Consider the following 27,026-nt stretch of genomic DNA (forward strand, 5'->3'; position numbering starts at 1 on the left):
AGCATACTGACTATAAGAATCTTTGCAAGTATATATCAACTTATTTGACTAACCCTAACCTAACAGTCCACTCTGAGAGTTAGTAGACATGTAGTTGCTAAGTTACTTATAGTTAGTAGAATGTCTAAAGTGGACTATCAAAATAAAGTGTAACCATATAGGATACTATATGGGCAGAAATATTGGGACACACCTCTTGAATCTTGAATTCAGGCATTTCATATTGTCACATAAAATCATGAACCTAGCCATGCATTCTGCATTTACAAACATTTGTTGGGGAAAAATGGGTTGTTCTGAAGTGCTCAGTGGATTCAAGTGTGGTACTGTGATCGGATGCCACCTTTGCAATAAGTCAGTTTGTGAAATGTCATCCATGCTTGATATTTCATGGTCAACGGTAAGTGCTATTATTGGATACTGGAAGCGTTTAGGAACAGAAACAACTCAACCATACTTCCAGTGAAGGGAAATCTTAATGCTTCAGCATACCAACACATTTTGGACCATGCTATGTTTCCAACTTTGTGGGAACAGTTTGGGGAAGACCCTTTTCTATTCCAGCATGACTGTGGCCCAGTGCACAAAGCCAGGCCTATAAAGACATGGTTGGATGAGTTTGCAGTGGAAGAACTTGACTAGCCCACACAGAGCCCTGACCTTTGACCCCATACCTTTTGGAACAGACTTTGCATTGGGAGTGTGCCGATAATAGTTAGGCAGCTCACTAGAGCTTTTCTCTTGCGCTGTAGTGACGCTGAGACAGATATAATTTAGGCTTGTTTGCCCAAACTGCAGGCGTTATCACAGGGACACATAGTTTCCGAGCCTCTCCATTAAACCCCTCTGAGGACTGCTGAAATTTTCCCATGAGAATGATGATGGTTAACACACACTGGAGTATCACTTCAGCTGGCTGGAAACTTATTCCATGTGTGGTTAGTATGCAGAACCCCCCCCCCCCCCCCCCCCCCACACACACACACACACACACACTAACTGCTTTTCCTTTACTGTATGCTATACAACACCCACAATGCACTTCTAGCTTACTGATAACACAGTGGTCACATGACCTTACAATAAAAAAAACTGCATAATGCACACAGCAAAAAAAAAAAAAAATAGATATGCAGGTTATGCATGTGTGCAGTACGAAATAAATAATATTAATACACAATGACACATAAGTGGATGAAATACTGGAACAATGTCCTTGTAAAAATCAACTTTTATGGGCTCATGCACACAGTGTGAAAGGTATTCGGTATGTGACCCTCAGTTGAAAACACAGCTGGGATTTATAAATCTGGAATGGAGGTGCCATGCTCCTGTAGCGTAAACAGGCACATGGAAAACATTTTCTCTCCTTACACACAAAAGAAAAAATCATTGTTAATCCAGCACTAGAGAACAACAAATTAAGGGGTGAATCTCATGAAACCTGTCATGAACATTTGAACTCAAAGTGAAAAACAAGGGGAAAAAATAAATGACATTTTGCACAAAGAAAATCCTGTTTTCAGACCAGATTTTTAGGGATGTGAACAATTTAGCATGATCAGTAATTTAAAAAAGCATGCTAAAATGCCAGTTAACCCTCCCCTTTAACAAAACTCTTGAAATTTAGAAATGTATATATGTAAAACAATTATTAAAAATAAATTACAATTAATAATAAAATAAATAAGTTGTACTGTCTACATTTATTTTATTTTTTTGCCAATTTAAATGCAATAGAAATAGAAAAAACTCAAAAGTAAACACTGGGAAGCATTACAGCAGTTAAAATTTTAAGGGGAAAATGAGTTTAATTATCAGGGAAAAAATGTCACAATGAAAAAAAAAACCCTTCATTACCTAAAAAAAAAAACATGCGTAATTTATGCAAAATATGATATTTTATATGTTTCCTCTTGATTTGTTGGTGAAATGTGACCTGCACATGCTCTTGACATGTTTTGTGTGAAGGCAAAACATTTTTAGAACGAGAACAAAGCATTCATCAAATGCTTACGGACAAATCAGGCCAAGATACACACACTCTCTTAACACTTCACCAAAAATTCAACTGTCTGGAAATCTTTCCACTGTGCAAAAATACACCGGTATTTAGCAGGACATCCATTTCATTTGGAAGAGCAACAGAACTCAATCCCTTTGGCCTTGACATGTACAGTAATATTTCCATGGCTTTATATGTCCTCTCTGCTGCTATCTGTCGACATAAATGCCTGGAATAACTGATATGCCCTTAGGTTTTACTCACTAAGTGAGCAGGTGGGTCAAGTCAAGGGTAAATGTAGGGAGAGCCAAGAAAATCCTTCACTCCTGCTACTCATTCCCAGAATTTCAAGCTGTTCCAGGCTGTCACCTTATCAGGCTGAAAATGGGGCACTCCTGTAAAGGTCCCAAAAGCACTGCACACCCGGGAAGCACTGGAGGATTGGGATTGGTTCCTTTTATGGAGTTGTAATGTGAGTTATGGATGCTGGAGGGAATATGGCTTCCATCACTTCAAAACCAGTTCAAGAACACTATAAGATCTTAAACAAAGTGAGACCAAGCATAAAAATCAAGTATTTTAAGAAGCTGACCTTCTGTTTTTACAACATTCAATCATTTTGAAAGGCATCAGATCATATCCATATGGCTTTAGTTATTTACAATGCTTTTATCAAAACTGACAGGAGACTAAAATAATTTCTGCTTCTGCTGTTGGATGTTTGCTTTCAATTCTATTAATAAAAATACAGGAATGACAACAAAAGAGGTTAGAGGAGTTTCCTTATGTTGAGGAATGGACTTCAGCTGTCATATATGTTGAATAATGTATCTAAATATATAAATATAATGTGAACAAAATATTCTAAATAATGATTCATGTGATTCATATTCTAAATGATATGTGTAAACAATTAATTTTATTTATCTATCTATATCTATTCAATATACTATTTATAATATTTAATAGAATAATCACAGAAGATCAAATGTTTAAATATAGAAGACATAAAAATAAATGTAAAGATCAACGAATATTAGATTTTTAGCAAATCCTTATTTTTGAGCCCTGCAATATGATCTGAAATTTCAATACGTAAATTCAGTTGTTCATAGATTGTTTGTTGTTCAACAGCAGACAGTCTATTAGCTTTATCTCGGTGTATGATCGTGCTGAAGCAACTCTGTGAACGTCAGCTCATCCTGAACGCTCAGGACGACAGCGACAGATGCTTCCTGTGTCTGATGAGATCAGGCCTCATAAAACTGCTCCACTGTTACAGTGCAGTTATTCTGGGTCTATTGTTCTGATCGCTGCAGCCTGGATACAATCTCCAAATCTGCAGCGCGTGGGCTGAGAGATGTAATATAACTGCTATATGTGTATATGTTTGAGCCTCTGCACCGAAGGTAGTCCACCACTGTGCTCCAATAGAAAAACACATATAATTCCAACAACAACCAGGGTGTGCATGAGATCAAGTGAGTCACTGGTGTGACTGTTGTTTAACATTCACTGGAGAGTTAAACACCAGACACATAACAGCATGTCATCAGACCATATAAATAAGACCCTCCAAAATCATGCTTTAGGGAACAGAAAATCAAAAGTAACAGTACAATGTGTGCTTAACGAGATGCACGTACATGCAAGGCAATTCTCATAATGGAAATGGTGGTTTGCAACCAAATCCTTTCTCTGTGGTCCATTTTATTATTATTTTCAAAAATACAAAATACAATGACTAAATATATATTATTTATATTAAATATTACATTATTATATTTTGTATATTAAATCTGATTATGATGTCATATTATTATATACATATGATGACTGTCAGGGGTACCTCAGGATTTTCCCGACAGCAAGTCTGTGATGACTTAACATCATTTATCACATGCATTTACATTCCACATATAATATAATCCTTTTGAAGCTGGGGTTTTTATGTGTGTATTAGATTAAGCACCATGCTGTCTACATTCCCTGGATTCAGCAAGCAACTAAAAAGACACTTTGCTACTTCATATGAAATTTTCTGCCATTAGGTCTGTTTCCGAGTTCTTTATTGTGGGTATTGTGGGTTTCTTGGATTTTAATATTTCTCCGTCACCATGTTTTGTAAATAGGTGCTGGAGTCGTGAGCGTGTTTAATGGGAGACAGCTGGATATGATTACCTTCCTGCTGTGCGGATTCATTGTATCAGCTTTCTTGGCTGGGCGTAAATGAAGCCCATGGAATGGCACTGGAGGAATTGCAGCGTTATGTTATAAGAGGCAACACAAAGCAGGTAGTGTGGCAAATGGCCTAGTCCTCTGCTCTCACTGGGTCAGTGCTATGAATACCGTCAAAAAAGCACTGCGCAATCTGACACAGTATGTGTGTGTTTGAGAAATAGAATCAGTGTTATGAGAAACTTCACTCTGTTCTAAAACTTAGTAAGCAGCCTACCTGGACAGCATTGTAAGGTATTGCAGATGTTAGAACACAGCTCTAAAATTACTGCCTTCTAAGATGCCTAATTTAGACCAAAGTTAGGACAGATAAGGCAATTAGATTGGGAAAAAGGTCATCTAAAATGACTGAAAGAGTCTAGAAAAATGTTATGAATAACCAAATAAATGAAAATATAGACTACTTACACTACCGTCCATAGGTTTTTAACATTTTTATTCAGCAAGGAAGCATTGAATTGTTCGAAAATGACAGTGATAATGGTTTAATGCTGCTATTTGAACTTTCTGTTCATCAAAAAAATCCTGAAAAAGTTAAATATGAAGCAGCAGAACTGTTTTCAATATTGATAATAAACATAAATGTTAATCAAATCAGCAATGATTTATGAAGGATCATGTGCCACTGAAGACTTCAGTAATGATGATGAAAATCCAGCTTTGCATTACAGATATAAATGACATTTTAAAATATACTCAAAAAGTTATTTTAAATGGTAATAATATTTCACAATATAATTGTTTGATCTGTATTTTTCATAAAATTATTGCAGCCTTGGTGAGCAGAAGAGACTTCTTTAAAAAACATAAGTAATCTTACTGACCCCAAACTTGGTAGAGCACATCATTTAACATGGAAAGATATTCATAAAATGGGTTTGAATTAATATATGCGTGTCTGTGCTCTGTATGTTTCATAAAGTATTAGATCATCATAGCAATATCAGACTCTATTGGACTTAATTGTGAGTCAAACCGTCATTTTGTGTAAAGAGCTCCTAATCACTCACTCAGGATGTTGCCTCAGAAGACAGCTGCCTATGTAAGCAGTAGTATTTGCAAAAGTAGCGACCGTGATATTTTAAAAACGCTGGAGAGTTTGAAAGCCGCGTCTATGTGCAGATATATTAGGTATCCGCTGATAGACGCAGCTTTCAAACTCTCCCGTGTGCTTCTGTGTGAGCGCTCGGTGAAGAGCGTGAAGTGATGATCATTGAAGCCAATCACAGACTATCTGTTGAGCGCGTGAACTCAATGACAACAGGGGTTAAAGCAAAAAAATCCTGAGCCTGAACTTTTTTTCTGGGGCCGGGCCGGGGCTGGCGGGCAGCACATGCAAAGCATTGCATTGACTGTGGCAATTTAAACATTTGAAAGGATACTATGGCATAGCTATTGCTTTCCTTATTCAAACTGATTTTTTTTTCATGCATATATGGTTGACCCGAAGAATGAAAGCTATATCATATCACCGCTTATCAACACTGGGGGTGTGACAAAAAACTTGAGACAAAATACAGATATTTGGTTCACTAGAATTTCAATAACAAAATATTTATCTTTTAATTAAGTCAAAACAATGCAGATGTATTTTGAAATTGTAACTAATCTATGGCTGTAACTAATGATTATTTTGGCAATCAAGTAATCTACTGATTATTTTGACAAATAAGTAGGCTAATCTGATATTTTTTGGTAACACAAATAGACCTAACTCAAAACCAGGCTTTAATATGACTATTTATATATAAACTAACAATGAAGCAATAATAACTGACTCAAATAAAATATTAAAACCAAGTAACTGCATGGTTTTATTGAACAACACTGTTAAAGTACATTATGTAATATGCATGTGAACATAACCAACTTAAGTACATAATGTATTATATCAAATACCGGCAGAGGGCGCCAACGGCCTGGTGACGTTTCACTTTACAGTGTGATTAAACGATGTTTAAATCCATTAAATTTTAATACTTGGCCACATGCAAACTCAGAAACTTTTATTTTGAAATCGAGATGTAAAATAAATGGCATATTTAGAATTAGGTTGATGTATGCATATATAAAGCACCAGGACTCTGTGTTGGAAAAGGTTTATAAATGATTTACGTTACAAATCTAGTGAGATAATGCACACTGTTTTTCCATGTAAATATGCGCTAGATGGACATCTTTGATCATTGCGCCTCGCAGCTTTTTCAACGTGTCGTGCTTCTCCATTCATCTGCGACTCTGCTACTGGATACTATAAAGCGAAGTCTTATTAGTGTTAATAAGAGCAAAAAAATCTGATTGGCTAGTAATGTTAGTTTGGTTGAGAGTGAAAGCTGTGCTCCTCTCATACCATTGGTAGGCGATCTCATGGACTCGAAATTGATATCAACAAGTTTTTTAAAATGTAGGATAAGCGCTCAAATCAAAACTGTTGAGTGTGTGAGTGTTGAGAGCTTAACTGTGTCAGAGCTGTATACTGAGCAGGAGAGGAACACTTTCAAATGGGCAGCGTTTGATGGTATTGATTACAATCCTCACCGGCTCCCTCAGCGCACACATCGCATCGCCAGCTGTGGAAGTGTACCACATACATCAGTAAAGCCTGCAGGATTTGAGGTGTTTATGTAAACATGGTAAAAATATCTATCAGAGACATGACACACAACAACCAGACAGCTACAGGAATCTGACAGTCTTTAGCTTCTCCACTACTACAAATCCCAGTCCTATCTCACGAGGGACCATGACTAACGGGCTCGGTATCGCTGAGCCAGTGATATCTATGGCACGTATACAGTATGCACAAACTAACCTCTGATTAGTACACAAGATATTGGAATGTAAATGCATAAATGATGCTAAGCTATTTATATAGACTTGTTATGAGGAAAAAACTGAATCAATATGAGGTTGACAATCATCATACATAAAGTAAAATGACTAATGTACAAAATTTCATATTTAGTGTAATATACTGTAATCTAATCTAATGTAATCTAATATATTTCACATATATAATATAAAGAATTCCTGAATACTCATCAATACTGCATTTCTTTGATTAAAAACAGTTATATTTTGAAATATAATTTAAAATATTTTTTCTGTTTTAATATACTTATTACTTTATATTATGTATATTATAATATTATATATAATATAACTGAGATTATTTTAAAAAGTTAAAATTTTTATCTTGCTATTGTTTTTTATATACCTTCATTTTTTAATTTTTATTTTACATTACGTATATCATATTATATATTATTTAATTTATAGTTGCTTTCTAAAATATATATATTTTTTATATTTATTTGTTATATATATATATATATATATATATATATATATATATACATATTTTATTTGTATATTATGCATTATAAAAGAATATAAATATTACAATATATCATAGAATATATAATTTATATCATATATTGCATGCATATAAAATACTCTTTAAAGTGGAGTCGGCAATGGTTTCTGTTCAGGCCGATTTATTGCGTTGGGATTCAGGGTGAACTGTCCAGAAAATGCTCTGCCATTTCCTTTCTACTAGTGAAAACAGTGTGTGTGGCCACCACAATAACACAGGAAATAGATTTGTCCCCTGCATCTGGTTCTGTTCATTTGAGTGTTGAAGTCTCTAATGCCTCATCCTTCAGCATGGACATTTAAACCTGACCTGACTCGCTTCAACACTCATCCCTGTACATGCAATACGGAAAATCCACCCTAGCAGTTTTTCAACCCATCGTGCATGGAGTGCCAAGAAGAAAAGACACATAAAAACATGAATCACGGATTTTGAAAATGACACGAGATGATGAAGTGAATGGTTAGCATGAGGGTGGCAATGGAAGGCCAAGAATCCAGCCGAATCTTCCACTCAGCTCTAAAAGTTTTCCCGACAACATCATCCACAAACTCCGACATCCATCATGATCAGAAAATGTTGAAAAAACCTTTCTGCACTCAGGTGCAAGTGCAATACATATGCAGTTTATCTAGCTAAAAATAGCCAAAGAAAGAACATCTGGCAGTCTGGTATGATATTCCGAAACTCATGCCAATAGAAACATGTTTAAAATGATCAACACGAATCTTACGTAATGCCTCCTATTCCAGCGGGGGGAAATTATAACTAGACTATTTACTAGATTTTGAGAAGCCCTTGTAGATACTTGTTTCCTTTGGCATGATGCAGGGGTTTTACAAAGTTTTCTAACCTCGCTGTGCACAGGAAGGGTTGTGTCAAACCAACCACAGCAACCTTTGGAAAAGCAGAATAAGTTCAATTAAATGTACGTAACATCATCTGATTAAATCACATCTAATTCTGGATTGTGCTGCGAAGAACCTCCTTAAACAGGAAGCGCTGCAGACCATCTCACTGATTGGAGATATAACAGAATAAAGAGAAACACAACTCTATTATAGAGTTCGACAGATATCTACTTGGCCACTTTGAAGCTAGTCTTAGCTATAATTCATCAAAATTCTTTAAGCCAGTCTACTATTGTGGTATCAAATGCATAATATATATATTAATATTTCAAAAAAATACACATAATATAACAAAAACATATTAACAAACCATTTTAAATATATTTTAAATAAACAGACATTGTTCAACTGCAAACATTAATATTCATAATAAATAAGAAACTATTAAAATAATATTCAAAGAAAAATAACCAAATATTTTAGATAATCTCACCCCTAAATAGGACATAAATAATCTAAGATTTAAACTAATATATAATATAAATTATATATATATATATAAGTATTGGATTATTTATGTGCTGTTTATGGGTGAGTTCATATCAAATATTTTTCTTTGAATAGCAAAAAAAATTAAAAGCTACCTTTATACACTTTTAATAGACATTTTTCTGTTGTAAACATTAATATTTAAAATAGATTTTAAAAGTTTTAATATATTTTTGTTATGCGTAATTAATATAAATATTACAGTATACACAAAATATATATGTATATACAGTATAAATATATACAAAAATATATTAATAAACCATTTAAAAACTATTTTACACTCTTTTAACTGATGTTGTTTTACTGAAAATATTAGTATTTACAGTATAGTAGTTACACTAAATAAGAAACTATTAAAATAATATTCATAGAAAATACTCAAATTTTTCAGATATTCGCCTCCAAACAGCACATAAAAACAAAAAGAACTGTAATCGCACATTTAATATCTCTGTCAGAAATCATTGCAAACTAATCCAAATGGCCCGGTCATGCAGCGACAAATAAGACTTCAATACAGATTTTAAAGTCAATCAAATGCCAAATCCCATTTCAAGGTCTATTTCATGAAATTTGTGTGAACAGAAAAAAAACAAAAGCATAGTAAGTTCAGCCAACAGAAATATATTCATTCATTGGCCTCAACTAGTCCTAAATCAGCAGGTATTTACTTTACTCAGAAACCAAGGTTAACAAAATAAAACAGTGTATGCAGATCTCTCTTAAATCAAGACAAAGGCCCATCCAAAGTTCTCCTGCAATGTCTGCGTGACCAAATATAGTGAACTATAGTGAGTCTGAACGTGTTCAGCTCAGTGTCAGCTGGGGGCCAGAGAAAGAGCTCCAGTTGACAGCACAGCAGCTCGAGGACCGCTGTGACGTTACTGTAGTGCTAGTGAAGGTTCCCTCCGGAGAGCCAGCTGCTTTCTATTAGCATACCTCAGCTAGTGAGCTAGTGGGGTCCTGGCTTCACGCGGGGAGATGCTAACACCCGGATAAATGAGAGGATAGGCGGGCCCTCGGGACTGCAGCCAAATCACGCTTGATGATGGGGGATTTGTGCTGCTTTGAGCTTGCCGACTGAACAAACACTCTTGTGTTTTGGAACATATTTGAGTGTTGTTTGACAAACCGATACAAGGCTTATACTTTATAACTAGCTGGTATGGGAATTCGTAATAGTGTAGAAGCCCGTTTTTACCGTGGGACAGAAACATAAAAATGGGCTAATTACAACTTTTTCAAACTTTCTCGAAATTTTGAGTTTGGCAATTTTGGAATAAAATGGAATAATAAAAAATACAAAGGTAATTGCATGATGTCACAATTCAGATTTCTTCAGAGTTTATGGTGAGTTTGTCTCACATTTATGTCTTTTTTTCAAATTTGAAATAAATAAATAAATAATTGTATATATTTATAAGTATCTAACAAGCAATAACTGTCAACCAAAACAGTACACTAATTTATTCATCAAGTGAGCAAGTTAGTTTTATATAAAATATCATTGAAAAGTTTGATGTCAGTAAGATTTCTTTTTTGAGAAATTAATACTTTTATTCCACAAAGGTTTATCAAACATGACAGTAAATACATTTATAATGTTACAAAAGATTTATATTCCAAATAAATGATGTTCACTTCTATTCATCAAATAATCCTGACGATAAACAATCAGTGTTTCCACAAAAATATGAAGCAGCACAACTTTTCAACATACATAATAATCTGAGAGAAATGTTTCTTGAGCAGTAAATCAGTATATTAGAATGATTTCTGAAGGATCATGTGACACTGAAGACTGGAGTAATGATGCTGAAAATTCAGCTTTGCATCACAGGAATAAATGCCATTTTACAATATAGTATATTACAATAGAAAACAGTTATTTCAAAATGTTTTTGATCAAATAAATGCAACCTTGGTGAGAAAAAGAGACTGTTTTCTGTCAAACGTTTGAACACTAGTGAAACTATTAGCTGCTATATCATCCAGTGCATATAAAAACGGCCTGACAATATCCATAATAAAACTGCAGTAAAGCCATGACTGGCATGATCAGTTTAAACAATCTTAAAACACGTCACAGACACAGATACTTTTCTTATGCAAACTTTAAACAGAGCAGCCCTACTAATGCAAACACTTCTCACAAATGCACAAAGAATACCATGCAATAAAAGTACATCTCACTTACATATAGCTGACAGGCTAATTCTAAGCTGCGCTAACAAGGTCAGTTAACTTAAGACTAAGCTGAAAGTGTTTGCTACGATCGAACACAACATTGCTAATCATGCTGTGTGCTTAGAAATATAATCAAATACATACTATAAACAGCAGCGCAAATTCAATATTGGATTAGATTTACATGTTCTGAAGTTGAAGTGGTGTAGGATGAAATAGCACCACTAAAAAACAGGCTATACCAGAGGATTACAGATAAGACAGCAGTTTTCTCCACATGGAGCTAATAAAGACTCAACCTGGATGGAAACACATGTAAACCCTTCGTTATGGGACATTCAGACTGTAATTTCAGAGAGGTACAGCAGTTTCTCCACTGACAGATAGGATTCAAGTCAAATCTACAGAGACAAGTGTGGCCTTCCAGATAAATGAGTGTCTTTACTTCAGACGAAGGCTGTTTAGTCTGCCTGCCCACCCAGAACACAAGGACAACCTTTTGACAACCTTAAGTTCAAATTCTCACACATTAAGCAGCCATTAAAACATGTATACCTGCATTTGTGATTCCCTGTCCAACACAGTTGCTTCAAAACACTTTCAAAACACAAATGTCAAATAAACTACACTGACTCATAGACCATATGAAAAAGCTGCAATAAACAAGCAGCACTCTGATTATTTAGGGCCTGAGAAAGAGACTGTAGGGTGTTTGATCGAATGTACAAACACAATGACAGATGTGGACGCAAATCTGCAGTGACTACAAACAAGATGAAATATTCAGATGCATTACGTCTCCACTTCGCTACAGCATAGATACATTTATTGGTTTAAATTTCAAGCAGGACATTTAAGGGTCATTGTATAAAAAGGTGACTTTTTTTTTTAAGTGAAAACAGTGATTTTTAAAGGCTCAAGGTCATGACAGTACATGCTACTGACAAACCTAACAAAATATAAGACTTAGTGCTAAAAAAGTCCTTTAAAATTATATATATATATATATATATATATATATATATATATATATATATATATATATATATATATATATATATAAAATTATAATTCTTTAAATGTTTTTGATATGTAAAATGTTAAAACAAATTATATGTAGCACAAATATGGTATTCATAAATAAAAAAAGAATATATATATATATATTTTAAATACATAAATAAATAAAACAAATAAATTAAAATATATATGGTAACACACACACACACACACACACACACACACACACAGATGGATAGATATGAAGAAAAAAATATTATAAAAAAAAGAAAAGAAAATATTTTAGATAAAAGATTACCATATTTAAACATTAAATAATTATTCAATTCAAATTTTAAATAAATACAGTATGTATATACTGTATAAATGTAAATAATTTTAGGGCTTTTTGTCATCAAGTTTACAAAACACAGAAAATCCCCATTTTAAAATATTAATTAATTAACTGTGCCCTACTGACAAACCTCACAAAATATAAGAAATAGTGCTAAAAAAGTAATTTAAAATTATTATTTTTAAATGTTAAAACAAATGATATTTATCTATTTATATGGTATTCAGAAATAAAGAAAAACAATAAATATTTAAAAAAGATAAATAGCTTTACCTCAAAATACGCATCATTAAAGCGTTAGCCATTCAGTTTTAAAGTAATTTTTTACGCACATGTTAACGAAGGAAGACAAAAGGCACACAGTTTTGTAGAATGACCCTCATCAGTCTTAAAGCAGCAAAAAGAAACCATGTGTGAATGTGCTTGAGTAAACACAAGAAGACTATGTCAGCAAACCCTGCACTGTATTGTCACTGGTTGTATGTTGTTGGTTAATGCATGTTTGTATCATGCGCTGTTCCGTATAAAGCAGAAACAGGAGCGTGGTATGGGGCGAACCCTTCCTGTAAGAAGCTCCCCTATGGAGAAGTGGCCTGCAGAGGCCCATAAAGCAGCGCCAGTGAAATTTACAGGCTCTGTGTGGGCCTCCTTGTTAGAGCTCAAAGTCCACGTCGCCCTGAGGATACTGATGCTGACCGAACGCCGGGATAGCGGACTATTACCAGCAGACAGACAACAAGAGCCCAACTGTGTGGCCACAATGACGACTGTCTCAGCAGAGTCGTGAAACAAGGTCTCTCATTAAGAGCCCGCATTTCAAAGGTAGTTGTTTGTCACCTGATGGTGGCTATTTAATTTTCATAGCGAGACTTTATTATAGGTCACTTAGTGAAATTCTCTTTTGAGCTCCCACGGACTTAATCAGAGCTGTAGCCTCGGCACCACACATATGCATATGTCTGACGTTCTTTGAGGGAAAGACTGCAGTAAACAGCAGCACAGTTTGGTACGGCTTCAGAATACAGCACAAGAGTCATTTTCCAAACAGCAACAAATAAAAACGTGGTTACAGAAAAATGCACATGGACTTATTTGGTGCATGTTGATGGAGTAAAATAAAGTTCAGCAATAAAGTTTGCTTGACCTCCAGTGCAGGGCTGTTTGCAGCACAGGTCATGGCAGAGAAAAGACAGTGGGTCAGTCGAGGAGAAGTGCATACAACATCATGGACAACATGGACCAGCAGGAATTCTGTGATGCTGATACAGTACATCCGGACTGAGACCTCTATGACAACAAGCCACAGTTAAAGGGATAGTTCACCCAAAAATGACAATTTGATGTTTATCTGCTTACCCCAAGGGCATCCAAGATGTAGGTGACTTTGTTTCTTCAGTAGAACACAAATGAAGATTTTTAACTCAAACCGTTGCATCGCTGTCAGTCATATAATGGCAGTCAATGGAACTCGTGGCTTTGACACCACCACCTATCTCTCAAATGGACCATTGACACTCTATCTACAATCTCAATTAGGAGTGTCACTGGTCCATTTGAGAGATAGGTGGCGGTAATGCACTTATAAGTCTGCGATCCGCCGTAAAGCATGAAGAAGAAGACACGTCACGTGCCGGCTGTTTAATTTGGTTTTGTCTGTGTATGTTTTTTTTTCTCTCAAAGCTGCGAGTCCCATTGACTGCCATTATATGACTGACAGCGATGCAACGGTTTGAGTTAAAAATATTCGTTTGTGTTCTACTGAAGAAACAAAGTCATCTACATCTTGGATTCCCTTCGGGTAAACAGATAAACATCACATTTTCATTTTTGGGTGAACTATCCCTTTAAGTCAACATGAAATGGCATTCACAACCCAGTTACTTTCGTAATATAATGTATTTCCCTATAAAATGGTATAATCTACAAGAAACAAAGTAGGCTGGGATTTTCCATCAGGAATTGAATGCATTTTTGTTACAAGGCTAATTGTACTTAATTAGAATTAATCTGAAGAATTTATGAATCCATAATAAAATAAGATAAGATAAAATAAAATATAAAAAATGAATGAATGCATTAACACTGAACTTTGTTATTACATTATTTGAAAGATTTTTTTACATGCCAAATTTTTCTACAATAACATTAATCTGAAAAATGAATAAATGAATAAATAAAACAAACAAAAAATGAAATTAAATACCTCTTTAACATTTTTTAAAGACTTAACTATTAATTAAGTTTGTAGGAAGGCTGCTTAATTTAAAACTGTGGCCTAAAAATCTATTTAACAGCTATATGATTGTACAGCCCTGCACCTTGAGGGAAAAAAAGTAAAATTTTAATATTATCTAATTCAATGATGCTGAATTAAAAAATGTCTCATAACTTAGTTTTTCACAAAATAAAATGAAGATTTTTCCAATTATATATTGTATCAGATAAAATGCACTTATCAAAATAACAAAAGCAGACAAATATCAAAAGCTCCAAAGTATTCAAGTATTCAAAATGTAAGATTTCAATTGCAATCTGTAGAGGAGTGAAAAAGGTGGAAACTGTGATTAGGCATAACATAATGTCTTCCAAATTATTAATATATGTGAAAATCAGCTGAGAATCGAACAAAGAGTTGTAAACTGGCTCAGAGGAAGATAGGAATCATGTCTCTTTGTCAGCAGATTAAGGGATTATACAAGCCTTCTTCACCTTATAAATGGTTGTCAAAATCAAAAATCCTATGAAATGTATAATATTTTGTGAGAAAGTATGATGTACTAGAGCAAAACAAGAACTATTTTGGAACCAGCATCCCAAAATTAGTAAGAAACAAGCATTACATTTCATTCAGTAAATATTATGCAGGTAGGTGTTATTGTTATAGGTTAACGTTTTATGAAAGATTACAAAGACTAACTTTATTCTTTGGGATAACATGAATAGATGCACAATAAGACCAGTAACACATATTACTAGGGGTGCTCCAATCAGGATTTTTGAGACCGATTACCGATCACAGAAAGCAGTATCTGCCGATACGATCACCGATACTGATCTTTTTAAAGCCTTTTTTATCATGTAGAATTATTTATGATGATCCAATCAAGATTTTAAGAGATTTATTCAGGATTTTTTCATTTGAGGGGTGGAAGGGGGCATTTTTTAGACATTTTTCAAAAATATATATTTATCTCACCTAAATGTTTGATTATGCACTGCATTTTTCTTTTGACAATCGTGCAATTGTTGCACAATAGCTTACACACAGCACAAGCCTGATGTCATGAGCTGTATGTGAGGCGGCCTTTTACACCAGGTTCACACATACTCTGTCTGCAGTGCTTATGCAGTCCATGTGTGTAAGCGGTGCAGAAGCAGCACTGGCTGTGCTTTCACACAAGAGTCCACTACCGATCCGTGGCTGTTTAAACACATTTATCCATTATTTTGATTTCAAATCCAAACATTGTTACTGAAAATGCTTTTTCAGCATTGTGATTTTTTTTTTTTTACAAAGTACAGTAATACAATCTTTCATAGACGTGTTTAAACGCAATAAATAAGAAACACATTATTCAATGCTTTTTAGTTTTTTACATTTACGTCTAGATTTATATATTAAGTTGCTCAAGCAAGTGGCAAATTAAACTTAATTAAACTGCTTTTCTTACATTATCACAAACATTCTAAATTAAAACTTACCACTGACAAAAACAGTGAGCTCTACTGCCTTTTCTTTTGCATTTAATTCTTTATTACAAGCAATCGTGCGGTTCATAAAGAACTTTGTTTTCCTACCTCCATGAGTGCCATCTATTATTGCCAGTGTTGGGAGTAACGCATTACAAAAGTAATGCATTACAGTAACGGATTACTTTTTGCTGTGAAGCAGTAGTGTAAGGCATTACTAATCAATTTTCAGTAATATTTTACTCGGTACATGTTCAGTAACGCTTGCGTTACAACACACTTTTAGCCCAAAATTTAACATAAAGGACATTCAAATGAACATTAATGAATTAACATTCAAAGAAAAAAAAAAAACAGCAAGACCGACACATTAACGAATCAAAAATGCCACAAGCAAGTTCTATTTCCTGTTCGTGGTCAATAGCCGCGTGTGGTATCCAAGTTTGTAAATAAAGACTAAACAACGACAGTTTCTGATATATTCGTTTAGCGATTTATTTCATTCATCTCCCTCTCGCTGGTGGAACTTTGTATTGTGTGACGTAGTCCAGTGAAGGTGTGTTTAGGGTGGGTTTTACAGGAGTGCCGCGAGGCTACTGGCCCGACAGTGGAAACGCGGCATGATTTCGGCCTCTGTGCTCGAGCTCCGAGACTATTAGCCCCGCCCGGCTCACACTGGTCAGTGGAAAAGCGACTAATGGATGAAGATGGCAGAAGACTGTACATTCACGAGAAGCCTGGATAGCCCACAGTCATTATGCTACAGCATATCGCCCTCTACTGGAAGTTCTACTTATGCAGTTATTTTGGTAAAAGTAACTCAAAAGTAATACAGGAGTCATGTAACACATTACGATTCTGAGACAGTAATATTGTAAGGTAAGGAATTACTTTTAAATAACAGTAACAAGTAATCTATAATGTATTACAGTTTGGAAGTAACTTGCACAATACTGATTATTGCCTTGTTTATCTAAAAGTGCTCTTTTCCTTTAAACCTAGTCAAAAAGCCATAGCCTATGTGTTGACTGTGAAACACAGTAGACTTTAATTACATGCATTTATGGTGTAATTACTACATTTTAATGTCAATCCATGTTCATATTTACCACAAACAATGCGCTGTTACTTTAATTCAGCATGTGCAGCACAGCAAAAATAGACTCTGTGCGGAAACGATTGGTGCACTGTTGCAGACGTACCGCTCCTGGAACGCACTGCCTTAATCCGTTAACATGAGTGCGGAAAAATACGCACCATACGCACTGCAAACGGAGTAATATGAACCTGGTGTTATGTGTGTGCGCTTCGAGTATGCATGAGCAACCGGTCTCCAGGAGAGCGCGCGAGCGCTGAATGGTTTAAACACTGGCAAGAATTAAAAAGAAATGCAATTTCTAAACTTTAGTGAAGACGCGACACTGCCTCGACTGTACAAGTGAAAATTCCTGTGTCAACTGTGCAGTGTGCAGTTCGCTTATAGTGCAGATGATTTGAAGCCATTTGAGCATTTTGAGAGAGAAAGAGAGAGTGTGCGGTGATTCACTCACGCTGTTTGTGAAATTATGTCTCACAGAAAGTTTTCAAATTACTTTATAAGTTATTTAATGAAGAAATATGAATTGTACCTCATCTTCAGTATTATAATTATTTAACCTGCGCCGGACAAAGACTGAGACGGTGCTGCTGCATGTCATGCCAAACCTCTCACAGCAGGCATGTCATCAGTTTGAGATACATTTTTTGAGATCGGCCTTTTTAGAGACCGCCGATTAAACATCCCAATGCGATTATCGGCCGATAGTGATCGTAGCCGATCAATCGGAGCACCCCTGCATATTACGATGGAAAACAGGGTAAATTTTCTTTTCATGTTGACTTTAAAGGATAAATCCCTGAAGCCTGAACCTTCGGAGCATGAGGTTCTGGGATATCAGAGGAAAACTCACCCTCACAAAGGACGTGTACTGATGGCACTGCGGTCGGTTGATCTCCAGGCTGAAACGCTGACTTACAGCACCTGTCTGCTCTCCACCGTTTCCAAAATACACTCGCGGTGGCAAACCTCTGTGTCTCTTTTCTGAATCTGCAGTTAGATTGTACAGCAACTCTGAGGAAAAAAACAGACACCCACATTTCAGTACGATAACAATGTGTAAACATCTCTCAAACACGGCTGTGTTTCAACACTCATTATCAGAAGCATTCCAGGGCAATTTCTGGTATTTAAAAACAAAGTCAAGTGAGACGTTAAGTCGTGGAAATGAGAGAAAACAGTACCAGAACATTTCTGGGGCCACGTCCAAGAGTTAAATGTTTGGGATTAATTTTCTGGAAGTCTGAGAAAATGGCAAGGGCATGTAGGAAAAAGAAAAACATGGTTCAAAATGAATCTACCGATGAATCTCACGAAGACATTTGTGAGTAATATTTCATCCCAAAATGAAAATTAATCAAATAATAAAATAAAATAAAACAAAATAATAATAGAAATGTGTGGGTCATATTTTATTCCAAAATAAAAACAAACAAACAAAAATAACATATAAAATGTAAATAAATAAATCAATGGATGAATGATTGAATGAATTAATAAAATAAAAAATAAAAATAAAATAGAAAGAATAAATGAATGAATCACTCACTCAATCAAATAAATAAAAACAATAAATTAAAAATAAAATTGAATGAATGAATAAATGAATGAAATGTGAATGAATGAAGGAATAAATAAAGAATAAAAGTAAATAATAAAATAAATAAAAGGAAATGAATAAAATGCAAAAAAAATAAATAAATGTTGACAAATTCCCTCCAAAATTCTCATTACTGCAATGCAATTAAAATCTTATTCTCATTACTGTTATACAGAGATTTATTTTTAAACACGTTTAATTATAACAAATAACATTATGTGTACTTACAATTGTAGTTAATACAAATAATATTTTTTTCACATTATTATAAAGACATACTTTGCATTACAGACATGAGAACAAAAAGGAAATGTGCTGAATTGTCATTAAAAAAAATGTTTAAAAAAAGTGAACTGTGGGCTTTTAATTGCTCAGTGCCCTAAAAATGTGTACTTGCAATTCTGTATATAACTGCGTATGTGACAGATAAAAATCTTGAATCTTGTAAATGCTTCAAGTTCTTTATACAAAATATAATTACTTTTTGTTCTTTTGGTTTTGGGATAAAATACGATCCAGGCATCTCTTAGGTGAGATTCATCCATCTACACCTACATGCTTTTCCAAAATCCAAAAATTCCAAAAACACAGAACCCTTGGACACGGCCCCAGAAATAGCTGCTTTCTTTTCACAACTTGATGAATTTCTTGACAGTTTTTGTGAAATTCACCCAGATGAGGTCAAATGTGTAATTGCGGGACCATTCCTCCAATCCTGACGTTGAGAAAGAACTATTATTACCCTGGTCTCTCACAGGGCGTTACTCTGATGAACTGGACCAATGCAGGGATTGTTGTTTTAATACATCCAGCTGTGAGTGCACCATGAGCTCATTCCAGCCTACAGAACCAAGGTGTCTCCCAGACACAAGGTGCTGCAGTTCTTTCCAATGTGGGTGCCATGTGGAGTAACACTGCTGCTCTGTACTTCCCAGAAACCTCCCATTATGTAACACCTCCCATAAGGTCACACCCACTCAGCAAGCAGTGGCCACGCCCAAAGGTTGAGCGAGCGGTCATTCGTGTCGAATCCCTGTGGCTGCACGGTGTCCATCTTGTCAACTTAAACAAACACATGTGACCGAGTTGAGTCACAAAAATAGAAAAAAAACTAAAATCTGAAACAAACACTAGATTTAATGAAAAACATGTCTTCTTGGAGTCATTTTAAAACTGTATTTGGTGATATCGGATAAAAATGTGAGGGGTGGACCCAAAGTGATTCATAGTGAAGTGCTGTTTTTGTATCTAATATTTGATGATATTTCATAATAGTCTATTCTAGGCCCGTCTGCGTGTTAACAAAGTGAAATAAAGTTCAGCACAACTTGCACTGACCTCCAGTTCAGGGCTGTTTGCACCACCGGTCATGAGAGCGAAAAGACAGCAGTTCAGTTAAAAACAAGAATTATCAAGAGTACCTAGTTATGGGTTTATTGTGTCTGCAGACACCTGTCGATTATACGTATTTGTATTCGAATGTTGTTGAATGTGCAACAATAAACAATAACTAAACAATACAATTTTATAAAAAATATAATAAATTAAAATAAAATTTCAGACAAATAAAAAAACTAAATTTCAAACAATAAATTAAACAATAAAATAGAATTTCAAATAACAAAAAATAAATTATAATAAAATAAAAATAAAATGAATAAAAGTTAATAAAATAAATAATAATAAAAAATAAAATAGTTAATAATAAAAAATTAAATAAGAATAAAATAAAAAATTTAATTAATAAAGGATAATCAAATAAATAACAATAAAATAAATACAAAATAAAAATAAATAATAATAATAATAAATATTTAAATTGAACATCATAAATAAAATAACATATAATAATATAATAATAATTCCACAGAGACTCACCTATGTGGCCGGGTACATGTTTTCCTCGAAAGCTCATGCAGACGGTGACGTTGAAGCAGTTGAGATGCTGAGGGCCCTCGTGACACTGCGGTACTGTGATGTTTATTGACACGGGCAGAAAGATGGAGACGTCCACAGAGATTACCGGCCTGGATCTGTCACAAACAACAGCAAATAAGGTCAAAGCTACATCTGAATAGATGATTATCCTAGAACACTAAGTAGGAATTGATTTAAATACAAGCTTTTGCTGGCTCAGAAGTGCACAACTTACCTTAACAAAACCACACTGTCAGCCATGAACGCCCCTATCGTCACATCTGATATGCGAAAAACAAAAAATAAGTTTTTCTGGAAGGCCAGGAATGATTTCATGCACTCTGGGATGCTATGCTGTTAGAAAAGATGCGCAAAACTTGTAGCTTTAATATTAATATACACCTTTAAAATGCTATTTATGAGTTGACAAAGTACAATGTCATAAAGGTAGAATTCGGTGTTGTTATGTTTAACTAAAATGAAAACTTCTAAGTTCTAAGAATGTTGCCTTTGCAACTAACCAAAATAAATAAGCTTAAGGACTAAAATTACTAAACCTAAAACTGACATAAAAATGAATAAGCTATATAGAAATATTGAATAATATCAATTAAAAATAGTATAATAATAAAATGTGTATATATAATTTAAATATGAAGCGTTCATTCGCAAAAACAGATAACTATTAATTAATAATTATTTCGATTAGGTTAAAAAATAACTAAAAAATACAGCTAACTAACACAATAAAAACATTACAACATGATAAAAACATGATTTTTGGAGTTATCTGTTTTTGCAAATAAACTCTTCATATGTTAAAATGTATGCCAAAAGTAACAAGTAAACTATAACAAACTAAAATTAAAACTGAAAATATAAAATTTTCTAAATAATGTATAAATTCAAAATATGAATGCAGGGATATGACTGGTCACCAGAACATTACATAGGGTTGTGTACAATCAGTACGGCCACTAATTAGTAAACTCTAATAGAAATGATTTTATCTTAAAAAAATGTACATGCAAACTACTATATATGAAATAGATCAAGCATTTCTTTTTTAATAAAAGATTAAGCTTCCTTTGTTTGATTTTCTCTCTCGTCTTTGTTTAATTGGCGTGTCCACTGTGGAATGCTGTAAACAAAATGCTTACTGGCCACAGAACTATGAAATCAGAGCAGACCGAACATGTCAAAGAACGGTTAGGGAAATTAAGCAAACACTCAATCTGCATTCCCTGGATTAGCGCAGAATGGAACGTTCTCCATCATATAATTAACCTCTTTTACACAAGAGTCTTCTGTAGTCTCGAAAAAAGCATCTTCACAGCAGCTTTCACATCAGAAATCCAGTCAATTTGGATCACATGTTGTGACATTAAATTTGCGCATTAACTTTTAATACTTAGAGGTTTCCAGAATGGAATAAACTCACTGGAGGTCGGTAAAAACGTTACATGTTTCCCATCTTTACGCGGAGATCGCAGAAGGCCAATGTAAGTGGTCTGGCACCGGTCGCGGTTTCTCACTGAATGTGGTCGGTTTTGATCTAGTTAATTCGGAACATTCTCAGTGTTCATTTGAGCAGAAATAGCCAAGTGTCTAAAGCAAAGCCAAACCTGGATATCCGTTTCCATCCATGTCCACATTGCCGGAAATCGACTGGCCAAACATTTGGAGGGTGGGACTGATGCTTCGCCCAGACAGTCTCTGCATACGATCCAGGTGAGAGAGAAAATCACATCAATTAATCAGAAACGCCAGCATTAACATCCATACAGACCAAATCATTAATAAATCATCCTCAGATTTCTGAATGCCACGTAGTTCATTTATTAAACATTTTAGCTAATTTGAGTATGCTTTCAGCTAGCAATATCAGTGTATCACTCTCAGCTCCATTTAAGGCATTTTTCCCACTAAATCAGCACAAAAGCCAGTGGATTCCATCTGGACCTACTAGTTACCCATCAATCAAACTGATAAACTGCATGAACTATAAGGTTTCGCAGTAAAATAAGTGATGCACTGCCAACTAAACCAATCTTTCAGATTTATTTATTCAGATTTTATTCAGATTTTAGATACAAGTAAAGCTCAATAGCACCATAAATAAATGAAAAATCGAAAACAAATGGTCTACAGTATACACTACTGTTGAGAGTTGACAACGTAAAAATAAATAAATGATAAATAAAATAAAATTCACATAGTGGAATTTGTATTCATGTCTCTGAATCAAGTGTTGTTGAATCTGTAGCGAATAAAATTAAATATAACAAAATCCTACAATATTAAAAATAAAATATTAAAATAAAAACAATACAAATTAAAAAATTATAAAATTAAATAAAATGTAAAAGTATTTAAATGTAATTTAAATGTTTTTAATTATTATTTTAATTTAGATATTTTAATTTATTTATATTTTTTAAATTTAAACATTTAAATAAAAAATACATTAAATTAATAAAATAAGATAAAATAGAATAATCCTAAAAGAAAATCAATAATAAAAACAAATATGAAAATAAAATACACCAAAATAATAAAATTATTTTGTTTACAATAAAACAAAAAAACAAAAAGATTGGGATTTGTATTTTCAGGTCTCTGAATCAAGTGTTGCTGAATGTGTAGCAAATAAAATAAAATAACATATAATAAAATAAAAAATGAAAACAAAATAAAAAATTAAATAAAATATAAATACTAAAATCAATTTAAATACAAAGTGCATACATTTAATAAAATAAAATGAAAATACTATAATGAAATAAAATAATTCTAAAACAAAATAAAAAATAAAATATTAAATAATACAATATAATGAAATGAAAGATAATAAAGAAAATACATTAAATTAATTACATAAAATACAATACAATAAAAAGAAAAAAGAAAAGAAATAATAAATAAAATAAAATGGTTGATTACCATTGAGTACTTCTTAACTATTCCTGTAGCATCACCATGGTAGATGTAGACAGCTCCTCCATAGTCATCCTCTTCGGGGGCTCCAATCGCTACATCTACAGCACAAAAGACAAACACAGATGTCAATGAGAAAGATGGAAACAAGGGAGAAAGACAGAATAAATCAGGGTACACACTGTATATGATAATATGTGACCCTGGAGCACAAAATCAGTCTTAAGTCGCTGAGGTATATTTGTAGCAATAACCAAAAATACATTGTATGGGTCAAAATTAGCGATTTTTCTTTTATGCCAAAAATCATTAGGATATTAAGTAAATATCATGTTCCATGAAGATATTTTGTAAATTTCTTACCATAAATATATCAAAACTTAATTTTTGATTAGTAATATGCATTGCTAAAAACTTAATTTGGACCAACTTTAAAGGCGATTTTCTCAATATTTAGATTTTTTTTGCACCCTCAGATTCCAGATTTTCAAATATTGTCCTATCCTAACAAACCATACATGAATGGAAAGCTTATTTATTCAGCTTTCAGTTTATGTATAAATCTCAATTTTGAAAAATTGACACTTAAAGACACTTAAGGTTTTGTGGTCCAGGGTCACATATTATAATATTTACCACTAATTTGTTTGTCATTTGAGACAAATTTGAGGGATTTTAAAACTTTTTTTTAATGTTGGGCAAACTTGTCCAAGTCTTTAAGTCTTCATGGGCTACCAGTATTAGCTGACGTTATTGTACAATCTGACATAATATAGAGCTGTCGCAAAGTCTGCCTTGGCTTTTACTCAAGATCTTATTGGGCTTATACAGTCCGACAAGCTTAGAACAGAATAGCATAGTGTGCATTGCAGCTGAATTAGGTCAGATTGCCAGAGACCTACGACTGGAATAGAAACGCTGGAGGTGGATTTGTGTGTGTCAGGACCCCAATAAATGCCTGTTTGCCTTAAGCCCATCTCTGTTTGAGAGTCGCTCTGCTAAGTTACTTAATGGACACTTACGTGTTTTTGAGAGCTTGTAAAGGTCTGTGAAACTTCAGGGGGGTTGAAACTGAGTCAGAAAAAAATCCCTTGCGCATGAAAGCAGTACACATTTCACTACCACATATTTTCAATGTGCTGTGTTTTGGAAACTTTTACATTTCTGTAACAGCCATAAAATTAAAAATCTGAATCACTGGCCATTCTGAGACTGGCTTATTTCCTGAGACTGGCTTATTTACATGCAAAATCTTTGTATTTATGCATTTTATGCATACAGTACTTTGGGGTTGATAGGATTTTTAAAATGTTTTTGAAAGAAGTGTCTCATGCTCACCCAGGCTGCATTTATTAGATCAAAGATACAGTAAAAACATTAACAATTGCAACATTTAAAATTGTAAAATATTATTACAATTTCAAATAACTGGTTTCTTTTTTAATATATGTTAAAATGTAATTTATTTCTGTGATCAAAGCTGTATTTTCAGCATCATTACTCCAGTCTTCAGTGTCACATGATCCTTCAGAAATCATTCTGATATGCCGCTTTGCTGCTAAAGAAGCATTTCTTATCATTATCAGTGTTAAGTCAAATAAAATAAAATAAAAAAGCTAACAATGTAGATACTATTTTTCCATAAGTAATACAAACAAAATGAGGATGATTTTGTATTCACTGTCTCTGGAGTTGAATGTATAGCTAATAAAATAAAACAAAATAATAAAAATGTATAAAATAAAATGAAAAAATTTAACAATAAAATAAAAACTAAAGAATATACTTAAAAATAATACAATAAAAATCAAATAATAAAAATAATATAAAAATAAAGCACAAATAATGTGTCACATGATCCTTCAGAAATCATTCTAATATGCTGATTTGCTGCTCAAGGAACATTTATTATTATTATCAATTGTATTATCAATTATTAAGAAACTGATTATCATCAATGTTTTTGATGAACAGAAAGTTTAAAAGAACAACATTTATTTGAAATAGAAATCTTTTGTAACATTACAAATTTCTTTACTGTCATTTTTGTTCAATTTAACACCTCCTTTCTGACTAAAAGTATTAATTTCTTTCAAAAAGAAAAAAAAAATTCTTACTGACCTCAAAAAATACCCAATAAGAGGCAGGTTAAATGTAGACAGGTTAACCTCTTGTAATCTCTTTATGGTTACAGCCTCCTAAAGCAACATTTACCACCACACTGACCCCTGAACAGTTTATGACAGATTTCTCAATAAATATAGGCGACACCATTTCATTACAAGGATTCTTGATTGCTTGAATTGGTTTCCTGTTCTAAGCACAGCCAACCCCCTCGCTGTCCTACACCGGAAAGATTCACTTCCTGTTTAATCCGACACATCTGTCTCCACTTATTAGATATTCCTCAGGCCATTTTAATTAGCTTCATCAGCTCTAATTTCTTACAGTCTCATTCCCACATTAATAGATGCGTTTGGTCTGGTTATTATGTGATGTTCAGTCTCCCTAAACACTTTCAGGAACAGTTACTGTACGACAACAGAGGACAATCTGTACTAAAATTACAAAAAAGAGGCGACATGCAGAAAATAGAGCTACAATCAAGCAACGCATCAGGTGAAGAGCGAATCCAGACGCCAAGAAAAGCCTCCGACTGGACAGCGGGGTGCCAGGAAAATCGAGAGTGAGAACACTAGTCGCAGAGGAGATATCTGAGGTTTGAATCTGCTTCACGTCAAAATGTCTTTTCCAGTTACTTGACAAACAATGTCTCTGTCTCCAATACAGCGGAAATATGATTTTTGCAACATGTGCTTCTGTGATCATTTGAATTCAAGGGGTCGTTGCGAAAAAGAACATTATTTTGTGTATTTGGTGTAATGCAATGTGTTTTTCTTTATACTGCCAAGTATGGTGACCCATACTGGGAATTCGTGCTCTGCATTTAACCCATCCACCGTGCACACACACAGCAGTGAACACACACACACCGTGAACACACACCCGGAGCAGTGGGCAGCCATTTATGCTGCGGCGCCCGGGGAGCAGTTGGGGGTTCGGTGCCTTGCTCAAGGGCACCTCAGTCGTGATATTGAGGGTGGAGAGAGCGCTGGACATTCACTCCCCCCACCTACAATCCCTGCCAGCCCGAGACTCGAACCCGCAACCTTTGGATTACGAGTCCGACTCTCTAACCATTAGGCCACGACTTCCCAATAAA

At 34.1% G+C, this 27,026-nt stretch overlaps 1 protein-coding gene across 4 annotated transcripts in view; it reads right to left on the reverse strand.

The window, feature by feature from the left end:
- Positions 1 to 27,026, reverse strand: part of LOC306882672 (integrin alpha-9-like) — a 105,538-nt gene that overhangs the window by 44,927 nt on the left and 33,585 nt on the right. For all 4 annotated transcript variants that reach the window (XR_013785279.1, XR_013785280.1, XR_013785281.1 and 1 more), the window contains exons 11-15: positions 23,810 to 23,904; positions 22,492 to 22,582; positions 21,102 to 21,147; positions 20,828 to 20,982; positions 18,203 to 18,363 (exon numbers count right to left, since the gene is read on the reverse strand). Coding sequence is in view for 1 of the 4 variants with exons in the window: in XM_079437484.1 (XP_079293610.1) it covers positions 18,203 to 18,363; positions 20,828 to 20,982; positions 21,102 to 21,147; positions 22,492 to 22,582; positions 23,810 to 23,904 (548 nt within the window). In the remaining 3 variants the exon portion in view is untranslated. The remainder of the gene's footprint in view (positions 1 to 18,202; positions 18,364 to 20,827; positions 20,983 to 21,101; positions 21,148 to 22,491; positions 22,583 to 23,809; positions 23,905 to 27,026) is intronic.

This window comes from Barbus barbus (assembly GCF_936440315.1).
Source record: "Barbus barbus genome assembly, chromosome: 16".
Taxonomy (NCBI): domain Eukaryota; kingdom Metazoa; phylum Chordata; class Actinopteri; order Cypriniformes; family Cyprinidae; genus Barbus; species Barbus barbus.